This window comes from Astatotilapia calliptera, chromosome 11 (genome assembly GCF_900246225.1).
Source record: "Astatotilapia calliptera chromosome 11, fAstCal1.2, whole genome shotgun sequence".
Classification (NCBI taxonomy): Eukaryota; Metazoa; Chordata; class Actinopteri; order Cichliformes; family Cichlidae; genus Astatotilapia; species Astatotilapia calliptera.
In genome coordinates this window covers 14,035,348-14,047,518 of record NC_039312.1, presented here as the reverse complement: position 1 = coordinate 14,047,518, position 12,171 = coordinate 14,035,348, and the positions used below count along the sequence as shown (strand labels likewise).

The following is a 12,171-nucleotide window of genomic DNA, read 5'->3' as shown; positions in this document are numbered from 1 at the left end:
GGAAACTGTAGTGGTGCTGCTGAGGAGAATGTCCTACTCAGTAGCAGGGCGATGTGGGTGGTAAAGATTGGGTGGGGGCAGAGTGGCGTGACATCAGAATAAAGGACAACTGTGGAGCTCGAGCCTTTGATCTGTCCTGTCCCTAAAGGCTGGAATACTTTCAAGCCAAGAGCGTTGGCCTGTATTTACTGTGAAATTTTAAACTTCACTTTATAACTTTGATGAATACAAAGGCAGAAAAGTTCTCTGAATATTTATTTAAGTGTAGAAAATACTAAAAAATAAAAGTTCAGTATAAAAGGTAGAAAAATAATAATAATTTGCATGGTATTATTACTCTTATTATTGCAAAAACATGTGGAGATGGTTTGACTGTAATGCAGTCTGTATCGTGTTTCATACGTTGAATGGTGTACAGGTGCTTTGGATGTGCAGATTACAATCATTATAGGAACCCTAAAACCAGTTTGGATGAGTCCTAATAACATGTGCCTTTGTCCTCTCTCTCTCCAGTAGATGGTGCTATTGCCCAGTAAACTTGAATTAGCCGCTCATTCCCAGTGAATGCTTTTTTATGAATTCTCTGAATCGGAATGGATGGGCTCAAGATGTTCCCTTTCTTTTGTGCAAAAAAGAAAGAAGGAACTCGCTTGCATAACAGTTGAAGCATGAGGATATAATTCAGCTCTTTGTCAGGCCGACTCTTGAAACAGAATGTTCCTGCATGTGGGACCGGTTAGTTTGAAGTCTTTGCAAGTGTCAGAGCGCACATTTACTTTTGGCATGCGCTGCTAATGCAGTCCACATGACAAACCAGTTCTTCTCCATTGTCTTTTTAACTGTCCTGTTTAAAGTTTGCCTTGTGCGTTTATTAGGGAGTTCAAATAAACTCGACTTTTCTATCCTATAGCATGTGCCTTACACAATTAACATTGCTTTTTGTTTCTCTTTGTTTTTCAGGTGAGTCCCATCTTCTCTTCTGTCTTCTGTCGTGCTGACTGATGATGGTCCAGAACACCTGGAGCTATGAACCAATAAGTACTCTGATTGCATCAATCCAGTTGTAGTGTTAGAGTGGAATAAAACACAGGAAATGCGTGCAGCTTGATATTGTAAGAACTATTTTCTGCTGACACATGAATAAAAGCTTCATGTTTTGTTGACTTAGTACAGAGTTGGAGCGCAGCTGGATACACACTTGTGCTTATATTACTAGTTTAGTGGTGTAATAAACTTTTACTCTTATTTTATGACAGATAATATTTTATCTTGAATCTTGAATCATCACTCTATGAATCACAAGGGTGGGGTCATTTCCTCTAAAGTATATTTGCAATGTTTAGCACAAGGTATGAGAAATGCATGCAGGGGTTGTAACACCTGGGTGTGACCTGTTCACGAGAAGGCCACCTCATCACATTGCTTCATTCTTTTTAGCTCAAAGTGTTCCATGGAAAGGATGAGCTGTATGTGAGGTGTATTGAAAGCCCACCGCCTGTTTCACACGATCTTTTAAGGAAATTTTGGAACTGCTGTGCCGCAGAGTGCTTGATAAAATCTCAACCTTCTGATCTTGATGAAGTGAATGTGTGGATGTGCGATTGGAGGCATGGGTGGGGGCAAACAATGCTTGTTCAGTTACTCCCGACGTTACTCACAAAGCAAAAATGCCAAAAACGTGTGTCTGTGCTTGTGTGTGTGCTCAGCGAGTGTTGAGACAATAGCAAACTTGTGCTTCCACACTTCTTTCTGGTGATGTTTGGTAAGGGATCTCATTGTATTAGTAGAGATATGGCCCTCCTGTAACTTTTCAGTGGCCTCCAGTGCACGGCGGTTCACATTTCTTTACCCGAGGGGGAGTTATTACTGTTGCCACACCTCGCATAAAGGTCCTAAGATCCTGACAAAGCCGGTTGCATGATTGTTAAAGGTGATCCAACTGGTTTGTATTTCTCTCTTTCTCCAGTTCAGTTCATTTGATAGTCTAGTACGTCTAATTACCCTGCAGCACCTTTAGTTCAGCAAAGCAACGTTTACAAAAGGCTTCACCTTCACTACAAGATCACACTTTAAGTGCAGCGCATTGCTATTTGTGTTCAACTTGCACAAGTGGTCCCACATGTTTCTAAAAGTGCATTGATTGATTGATTAAACCACAGCAAACCTTTTAAAAGCTCATAGTGCGGTTCTGTTGCAAAGCCTGCATCGCGAGATTGGCTGCATAAATGTTAAGCAGCTCTTACAGTTGTCAGGGGAGTAACCTGATAGGCTGTTGGCTGTAGTTACTCTGCTGTTTGATTTCAATGTGGGACATACACCCTCAAGGACAAACTATCAGGATACTTTGTTTTGTTTTTTTAATGGTTACCTGTAATTGCTTCTTTGTAATCGTTTCTAAATCACAGTTCTTTCACGCAGAAATGCACCAATGCTGGTTAACGAGTGCACAGCTAGAATAGCGCCTACTCATCTGGGTTTTATTATAATTTGGGGACGGGAAGCTTGCCTATTGTTTGGACTCCTGTTCTGTCTTTAAAGGCAGGAGGTTTAGTTTTAGATGTCACAATGGAAAACAGGATGCAGAACCACTCCAACCACTCCAAGCCTGCAGATGGAAAACAAGCAAGCAAAAAAAAGAAAAAGCCATCTCCTGCAGGAGTGAAGACATGTGAATTTTGGGGTGGAGTGACTTGGCTCATGAAAAGCACGTATAGAGGAATTCTGGCTGATTACTAAAATTGGTATCAGCACTGGTAACCAATCAAATATGACCCTAGATTTTCACTAGCAGTGCATCTGTAGTTTCCAGCCTATTGTACTTTGAACTTGTGTGTCAGCTGATATTTTATTAATCCTGCAGCTGTGCAGCGCTGGGTGTGGTGTATTATTTCTCCTGTGGTTTTGTGCCTAGCCATTCTTATTGGGAATGCTGTGTGAAACAAAACAAGAACCATGGGCATAAGAGAACAATATAAAGTCATTCATTCGCATGTATTACCACACCCATAAAGTGAGGCGCCAAACCTGCACACGAAATAATTTCTTTTTTAATACCGTTGCCTTGTTGCAGGAACAGAGTTGGCTTTCATTCCTTGCAAGTTTTTATTGTGGCATTATAGTGTCTGGATTTGAGTTACTTCTTGTCCTTGCATTGTTGCATGTGAGGACATGTTGGATAGTTTATTACTCTGGGTAATTATACTCTACTGCCATAATACCAGACAACCAGAGCATTCCTAAGATTATGCAATTCTTGGGAAAAAAGAAAAACAAGAAAAACACTTGAACGAGCACTAAAATGTCCATCACCTGCTATGTTTTCTTTCATTTCATTTTCATTGATTGACTTCATGTCTGTTATGTTGCTGGGGCAGTGCTCTGTCTTGGAATGGCAGGATTTCAGGAAGAAAAGTATTATATATCGCTTCCCGTTCCCTCCGATAACCTGAAAAAAAGAGTTCAGACTCTCAGTAGTAATATATGTCAGGAAGAACAACAGCCTGAATCTAAAACTCCACACTGACCCTTAGCGCCACCTCTGCTGCAATTCTTTCCTACATTAATAAAGAGCCCTCTTGTGGGTACTTTGGCACACTGAAATCTAGTTTATGAAAGTCACGGAGATAATAGTGGTAATGAGTCACCACTGTGTCTGTAACTGGACTCTAAAGCTGTGGCAGAATGGGCCTTTTCTTTGCACACACACTAAATTTACTGCACGTCTTTCTTTTGTGAAAGAAAGACTCATGCAGTCATTTTAGTGTCTCTCTCTGCCCAGGGACGAAAGAATGCGACTGATTCATTCTGCCCGGATGGTGGTGGTGTGGCTTGTGTGTGTGTGTGTGTGTGTGTGTGTGTGTGTGTGTGTGTGTGTGTGTGTGTGTGTGTGTGTGTGTGTGTGTGAGGGCTCATATATATGGGTGTGCATGAGGAGTCACCTGTATTGTGTTTGTCTGTTTTATTCTGTGGGTCAGGATGCCTGACTAAAAATAAAGCCGAGGCTCTTCAGGTTACAATGCAAATCTGCACACTGTGACAGAGTCAGGAAGGCCAGAGTCGAGATCCTGTGACAGGTTTTGCTGTTTGATAGTTGGTTGCCCGTGGCAGCAGCAGCAGCAAGTCCATGTTCCCTGGGACCTCAGCCGTGGACAGCACATGGTGTTTGCCTAACCTGTGGGCTGTGTTGCTGCAGCAACCAAAGCCTGCATGGCCACTCCTATATGTGGTTAGCAGTTGCTGACTCATGAAGCAGATATTCATCTTTTTTTTCTCTCTCTGTCTCTCTTTGATAAAAATGTTACACATTGTTTGGAATGTCTTACAGATTTTCTGAGATACACCTTCTGTTGTTTGGTTGTTTTTCATATCATGAATGAGTTACAGTACAGTGGCTGTCTGTGCCTCTGATGGCACAAATGGACTTGCCCCTGCTGGCTGGCACTGCCAGTCCTGGCACTCCCTACAGCCATTTTATACCCTCACTCACCAGTTTGGAGCTCCATTTTGTGAAGGGCCAGCCTTTATTCAAATGCAGTTTCAAACTATTGGGTACTTACTGATGGATGTCATGACCACAAATCATCGTCAGCATATCGTTTTTTATGTAATTAGTGGTAGTTTTTTTGAATGAGCGGGCATTTAAATGTTGTCATAAAATAAAGAAAGTAATCAGAATCAGAAAGCATGACGTTGAAGATAAGGACAGGGCAGTAAAAAAGTATTTGGCATAGGTTCAGCTCACATTCAGGAAGAACTGGGAGCACAACACAAGCAGAATTGAAAACAAAATGTGTCTCTTAGTAGCACAGAAAGTTTCTCTCTTATTTTAGTGCATCTCTGCTCTCGTTTCTTCATCTTATGTCTGTCTTTGCTGTTTATTAATAACGCCAAGGAGCCCCTTCCAGCTTTTAACACCTTGTTATGCTACCTGACTAGCTAGCATTACCCACAATGCTCTTCAGATATGTAATTTTGGACATTTCTATTTTTTAGTATTACAGATTTTTTTGTTTTCTCGAGTGTGTGTGCTGTCATGTTTGCCTGGTTTATCCTTAGATTATTATTTTTTATCTTTTTATTTTTTCTTATTTTCTTTCTTTTATTGTCTGATGATTTTTTATTATCAGAGCTAAAAAGTATATACAGCTAGCCAATATTATTAAGTCAATAAATTTAAAGCCTACTTTTCGCACATTCACTGAAACAGTAGTATTTGGAAAATTTAGCATGAAAATGCCGCTACCATCCAGGACTACATGTATTTAAATGTATGTTATTTACTTCTGTTCATACAATACTCACATTCAGTTCAATTCAGTTTTGTTTACATAGCACCAAATCACAACAGTTGCATCAAGGCACTTTATATTGTAAGGTAAGGACCCTACGATAATACAGAGAAAACCCCAACAATCCCCCTATGACCAAGTGCTACAGCCCTCTGCCACGACCAGTTGGGGGTAAGACGGGAGACATACTGCGGAAGAGAGTCAGAGATGAACAATTCTTATACATACGTTCTTTTAAGCCACTTTTAATGTCTTGTTACTTATGAAAATGCAGTTTTAAAACTTGTTAAAGTTTGAAGCTAGTTAGCAAATAAAGCATCAAGCTAGCTAATGTTAGCTAGCTTGGTTAGTATCGTTAAATAAACACAGATACCTGCTAATTAGCGCTGAGTGACCTACAAATTAAACTAGAATTGCTGTCTCTAAAACTGGAGCCTATGGTTGGATTGTTTCAGTACGATTTTAATCAAACAGCAAGCCATGTTAAGTCAGAGCTCCTGTTCTGTGACTTGGATCAGCAGACATCTTGGTTTATGCAAACTGTAAGTCTTCTTAGAGGATGAGTTATGAGAAAACTTACAGTCATCATAAACGGGGCAAATGGAGTCACATACAATTGTCACAAATTCTTCCTATATTAAAAAAAAATTAAATAGTGTTGTATTGTAATAAGACAAATGTGTTGTTTAATGCATCATTGTGTGAACGTACTCCTTTACTGAAACCTTGTGTATTCTCTTTCAGTTCAGCAGCTTCATACTTTTGTGGTGGCCTTTAGGCCCATTGGAAACATGCCAGAAACAATAAAATCGTAAATGTATTATCTCTAGTCTCTTGAAATATGTACAGCAGTTGGCTGTTTGATAGCATTTCTCCTTTGGATTGCCCGTATCTGAATGCAGTTTTAAGATTAACATGCTTCTTTTTAACAGTTAACAAAAGGCTTAATTGCTTGATGTCAACCAAAATATACAAGAGGTGAAGTAAGAGTTGTTGTTGGGTGTATTTCGGGTGCCTTGGTGTGCCTTTTACAGACTGACTTATAGTTCTTTGTATTCTGTCTCTGCATAGTTCTCTTGTCTATCCTTTTTCACCCTCCTGTGTACCCTTCATCTTAATGTCTGGGGCTGTAATTTGCTTGGTTTCTCGAACAAGGTATCCACTGTTCATCCCTCAGCTGGCTGATAATGGAATAAAGCGTGGGCGCCTACAGATGTATGGGACGTGTTGCAGGGTATCCGGGGCAGCAGAGAGGATGTGTCCAGTTTGGCAAGACCCTCAGATTTATAGTGTAGATGTTACTCTGCATTTATGGGACAGATGAAAAGATTTCCTTGTTCCCTTTTTTTCCCTCACAAACACCCTCCCTGCCCTGAAAGTAGCCCTCCACTCCCATTCATTCTCTTTCTTAGCCCCATATTGTATGCCATGTTGATCTGCTGGCCGGGCAGTGGGTCTCTATGTGAAAAGAAGGGAGTAGCAGTGTGGATTTGAGTGTGTGGCAAAAGCAGGAAGGTGTTTTGTTGGAGCCTCTGAGGCCTCTCTGTATGATAGATCAGATCAAAGCAGCATGGAGATAGGAGATCCTCTTGGAGATCGGTTCTGGCTGAGCCCAAAAAAAGGTAAGCGTTTATAATAAGTGCTTGAAGCTGAGAACAGAGGCAGCAAGTTAATGATTCTGTGCACTGGTTAGCATTAAGCTTATGTCATAAAGAGGTGTGGCTAAGTAAGCTAGACATCTTTTGTCAGATCTTCGAATCAGAACAGATAAATTGAAAGTTCTCACCCGGTTTGTGCAGCAATATTTAAACCTTTCTAGCTCCTAAATGGCGTAATACATCCTCTCCGTGCTGAGTCGGATCCCTGGCTGCTGTTTAGCTGAGCTGGCATACGCCTCTCACAAGAGAGAGAACAAGAGAGCTGAGAGCTGGTTCAAATTTTCTGTCCAGATCTCACGGCTGGAACTTATTTACAGCACAAAGATTTTTTTGTAATTGCTGGCTGTTTGCAGAATTTAACACAAAAGACTGATGTCTATTACATTTTTTTACATCAGACAGTCACAAAACATGCTCTACTTTTAGTGCAAATTTTATTGTTGCCGATTGAAACGAATGTGTCCTCTTCATCAGTCGTAGGGACTGTCTGCCAGATTGCTGCTTTTTTTTTTTTGCTTTCAGTCGACTCTCTTACCCCGTCATTGGCGGGCTGCTGTCCAAATTTGAGAGGCTGCCAGGGACATTGTAAGGTTGGGCAAATTAGGAACCTTCCACTAAGACGTGACAAAAAGCTTGTTAGAGTGAGAGTAAGCGGGGATGAACGGGACTTGGCAAAACTTTTTTGGGTGCTCCTGCTCTTTTTTGGCTGGTGAGGCGGGCGACAGGAGACACAATCTGTGACTTAATTTCTTTCCACTCTGGAAAAGGAAAAGTCAGTGTGATCCGAGACTGGTGGAACCTAAGACCCAAGCAATGCCTGTCATTTTTCTTACCTCAGACACTCATCACTTTATAGATTTTTCCATGTGCATTTACGTGTATGTTGGCAAGACAGAAGCCAAAACTTGGCTTTCCTTACTACGCTCTCACAGTAGTCTGTTGTTTTTTTAACTTGTGACGTCTCTGCAGGTTTTATTGGTCAAGCTTTTCTCAAGAATTTCTTTTTCTAGTTCTTTCTATTAGTTACTCATGCCATAATTTAAAAAAAAGGTTGTCTTACTACACGGTTGCTTTTAACAAGGCTTACTGAACACTAGAGATATTTATAAGTCAACAAAAGTTTGGATTGGCAGAGCAACAAGCAGCAGGTCCCATAGTGCCTTGATTTATTTCAGAACTTTGTCTATTGTTCTCAGTGCAACAAAGCAAACATTTTTCCTCCTCCACTTTGATTTCCCCCCTTTTTTAGTTCAGCTTATCCAAGAACAGTTGATTATTTATTTTTGCAGCAGAGTAGGCAATGCCAAAGACACCCCTCTCCTTCCATGCTCAGCAAACCCTAACACAAAGTGCTTCTTTGTATGGAGCAGTTCTGCGGTTTACTGACTTTTGTGGCTTTGTGTTTGCTTGTTCTGTTTACAATATAAAGAGTTTGGGGTTTTTCTCTTAGCCACCCCTCCAACTATATCTGGCTTTGCACAAGAGGCACAGTTCTCTTCAAGTCCTTAGTCTCATGCGCTCAAAGTTTTCAGCCACCCGCCGTCACCTCCAGGGGTTAATCCTTTCAGCCTCTCTCTTCTTGCATTTCAAAAGCTTGTTTGTCTGCCTGTTTAAGCACTAATTTTTGTTCAGGCTGACCCATCCAGAAATCAGTCAAGGTTGTTGCGAGGGTTATATTAGTGATGGGTTATATTAGTGATACGATTAAGGCTTCTTATGCCAGGTTCTCACAATAGTAAAGACAAATTTATGTATAGATTGGCTACATAATTTATTTATAGCTTTATTTTTGGGCATAGAAGTCATATATTATGAGTGAATATATGAATACATAAAAATTGGCCACTCATTGCTGCGTAGTTCGACAAAATCCTAGAAGTTTTCCCCCAAACTGGAGCACAGTTATCTGAAAAACGCTACGTCCAGATGAACTGAATCAACCTTTTGGGATAAGTTTAAAACGTTTATTTACTATTATTATTGGGGGTTTTTTTGTTTTGTTTTTTAAATTAACCATCATACAATTGTTATAAAAAGGAGTATTACAAAAATGTGAGTTTTAACAGGAGTGTTATTGGAGATTAACTCACTCTTTGAGCCAGCGAGTCCACATTAACTTCAGTTTTCAGTTCCAGATGTTTCTATCTGACGTATACAGATCCAAATGTAGCATTCTGCATGAATACATTCTCCCAGTGACGATTCTGGCACAGTGAATTTTCGCAGGTATGTGCTGAACGTTTGTCATCTTATTTTAGCATGTGAGCAAGCTAACGTTTAACAGTTAGAGCTAAATACAGATTATGTCCGCAGGTTATGTTGTTGGTCATAAACTAAAGAATCAAACTTGACTGTGACGGAAACCACTTGGCCAGCATCCTTCTATGTATTTGTGGAGGTAGCTCAAAAAGATAGGGCAAAATAATTCAGCTATGACCAAGTTCATTAATTGAATTACTCTAATTACTTAGAAGGCCTATAAATACACTGGCGGCAGTCGGAAACCTCCATATAAAGTTGTTCACAACAACCTCTAACTTTAGCAGATTCCTAGGTCGGGTGTTTGGGCTCTAACATGCACCAGTTATGTCAGGGGCCACAGCTGTCTCAGACTATGGAGTCACTTGCCTAACCACACACAGCTAAGAGGCAAGCTCCTCAAATAAAAACGGGCTTATCATCTGGATAAAAATGAGCTCTCGTGCATCACAAAACAATTTGTCACAACTACAGAGACACAAGTCATAACTTAGGGTAGACTTAGGGCCACATTTTGATTTGTGCTTTTGTAACTTTTTACGTTTTCATCTGGCAACGCAGTCAGCTCAAATGCATCAGTGTGCTTTCATTACCAGCTTACAGTATTTTGGACTTTTTGTTTTACAGCCGGTTGTGGACTTTACCCTGAATCATAATAACGTGATAGTTGTCTCTGCTCAGTTTCAAATATAACATTTCATATGAAACAGTATGTGTGTTTTTTATTTGGAGGATCAGTCAATTTAACGAGTTATCTTTCCTGCTGCAGCTTAGAAGGTGTTTTTAGTTTTTTTAACTTATTGTAATGAGCGTTCTTACATTGGTGGATAAGAAAGGCCTTGCTGACCTTTGCTTTCCCTTGAGTGGCTTGGATCTGATATGAGGGTGGAGGGCACCTGTGAAGCCCTTTACATTGGGCCATGAGCCAGCCACCATCAGCTGGTGCTGACAAGTCTATTTTGGGACTGGTGGAGGCCTGAAACATAGCAGGAGGAGCAGACTCCTAACCAGGAAACTCTTCGGGAACTCTTCCCCAAAGTCCTATTTCTCCATTTCAGTCAATCACATTGGCATTCATTCTGTAGTTGGTCTGCTCTTGTTCTTTTTATAGCCTGAATAAGATTAGTTCTGTATTGCCATGACATTCCCTTCTGGTAGTCTGCTTCTTATTAGAAAAATTGACAATGCCACATCAAGCCTGTAAATAGCTTTTGCAACCAGCAACTCCCTTTGAAAAGCAGCAGCAGCAAATCCTGGTGATACACTGTTTCTTTTGAAGTGTGACTATCGAATATTTGGATGGCCGAAGAGGTCGGGCCTTGAGCCAGGATAAGGGTCACTGTCAGAGGCTTGAAGTTCACTGAACACTTTGTGCATAAACAGTGCATGAAATCACAGTGATATGCAACACAGAGGGCAAGGCACCCCTACACACTGATGCCAATTTCCCCCAGTGAGATTGTTTTAGGGCTTGCAATTTAAATCGTAGTGGCTACAAATGATATAAAAACTGTGATTTGCATTTAATCCCTAATTAAAAACAACCCAACAACAACTGAGATATCTTTTTTAAATAAGTAAGATATGTAAGGAAGTAGTTGCTGTAAGTTTAGAAAGCAGATTCCTCCTTGATGTAGGATTTCATCTGCTCAACTACTTGGGTCCTTTTTGGTGTTCTTCATTTCCATTGTATATTAGCGCCTGTGTTTTTTTTGCTAGACTTTTGAATACATGCAAAATGGTTTGGCATTGCCTTGGTGAAGCAAACACGGCCTTAGACTGCAGCCTAATGTGGTTTAAATGCTCACTCGCACTGATATCTTAGGATTCTTTCATGCACATACACTTCCCTGTCAGGCAGACGTTTGTTTCGCAAGTCAGAGGAATGTCTTCCTTGTTCCATAAACCGAAAAAGTCTCTATGTTCTCCGAATGAATGCTCCTCCCTGCTTTTTGAATCACTGACTGTACATACATCTCTAAAGTTAATACCATAAGATAACAGGGTATATACTGTAGGTGGAGTACATGGCTTAAGGCTTCACCCAGTCTGAGAGAGATGTCAAAACAGACAACTGCACAAATCCTGCGTGAAAGGAATTGTTATTAGATAGTAGATTAGTAAAGGCGTTAGTTGGGTTTACAAGAGGTCCAGCAATAGTTATGAGGGGGGTGTCTCCCTTATTTTAATATGTCAGTATTTTACATTTGTATATAGTCTTTAAAAAGAAACTATTATTTTGCCATGACATGTTTTTGCTTTCATGATTACTGATGAAAGGTTGATAACCTGATAATAACTTGTTTTGATAATGATGAGATAATGACGTCCTTGCAAATAGCAGTCTAATAAGTTGACACAGTGGTCCAGCTGCCTAGCCAACAGATTTATGGCCAGCTTCTCCACTGCAGCTCTGAAAGCGGATATGTGGCTTACTCAGAACTGGCTTACTTCATTTGACTGTTGCCATGGTAAAAAAAATTAAAACAGTTTTCTGTCTGTGTTTGTATGTGTAATAGTGTGTGTGGTTTCAAACACCGGGGGGAATGCGTCATTTCATCTCTGCCCATTCACCACCACTATAATTTCATGAGTATATCACTGTCTGCAGCGCAGACAAACGAACGCATGCTACTGTGCTGTAAGCGACAATTGTAAGGTCTCCTTCCAGTTCGGCTTTCGCTGAACGCTGGTCGCAAGTCACTCTCTCTGACACTAGGAGATGAACAGGAGACAGATGTACAGGGGAGAGAAGTGATCTCTGGATAGAAAACTGATATCATGTTTCTGGGAGTGGTGAAAAGGTTAGCTATAATGCATAGTTCTTTATATAGTTGTGCAAGATAGATTCTTCTTTCCCAGCTCTAATATTAACTGTCTGAAGTAGCAGTGCAACTTTAGGCTGCTTTACAGCCTGTTGCATCACTTTAATGAGCTGCAAAGGAAACACCGATTGGCCCGTCTAG

At 40.5% G+C, this 12,171-nt stretch overlaps 1 protein-coding gene across 6 annotated transcripts in view; it reads left to right on the top strand.

The window, feature by feature from the left end:
- Positions 1 to 12,171, top strand: part of plecb (plectin b) — a 130,323-nt gene that overhangs the window by 57,138 nt on the left and 61,014 nt on the right. The window contains exon 1 of one of the 6 annotated variants that reach the window (XM_026183399.1): positions 6,502 to 6,910. The exons of the other annotated variants lie outside the window; for them this stretch is intronic. Within the exon in view, the coding sequence (XP_026039184.1) occupies positions 6,859 to 6,910 (52 nt within the window). The 5' untranslated portion in view covers positions 6,502 to 6,858. Of the gene's footprint in view, positions 1 to 6,501; positions 6,911 to 12,171 lie in introns of those variants that run through there. 6 annotated transcript variants of the gene reach the window in all.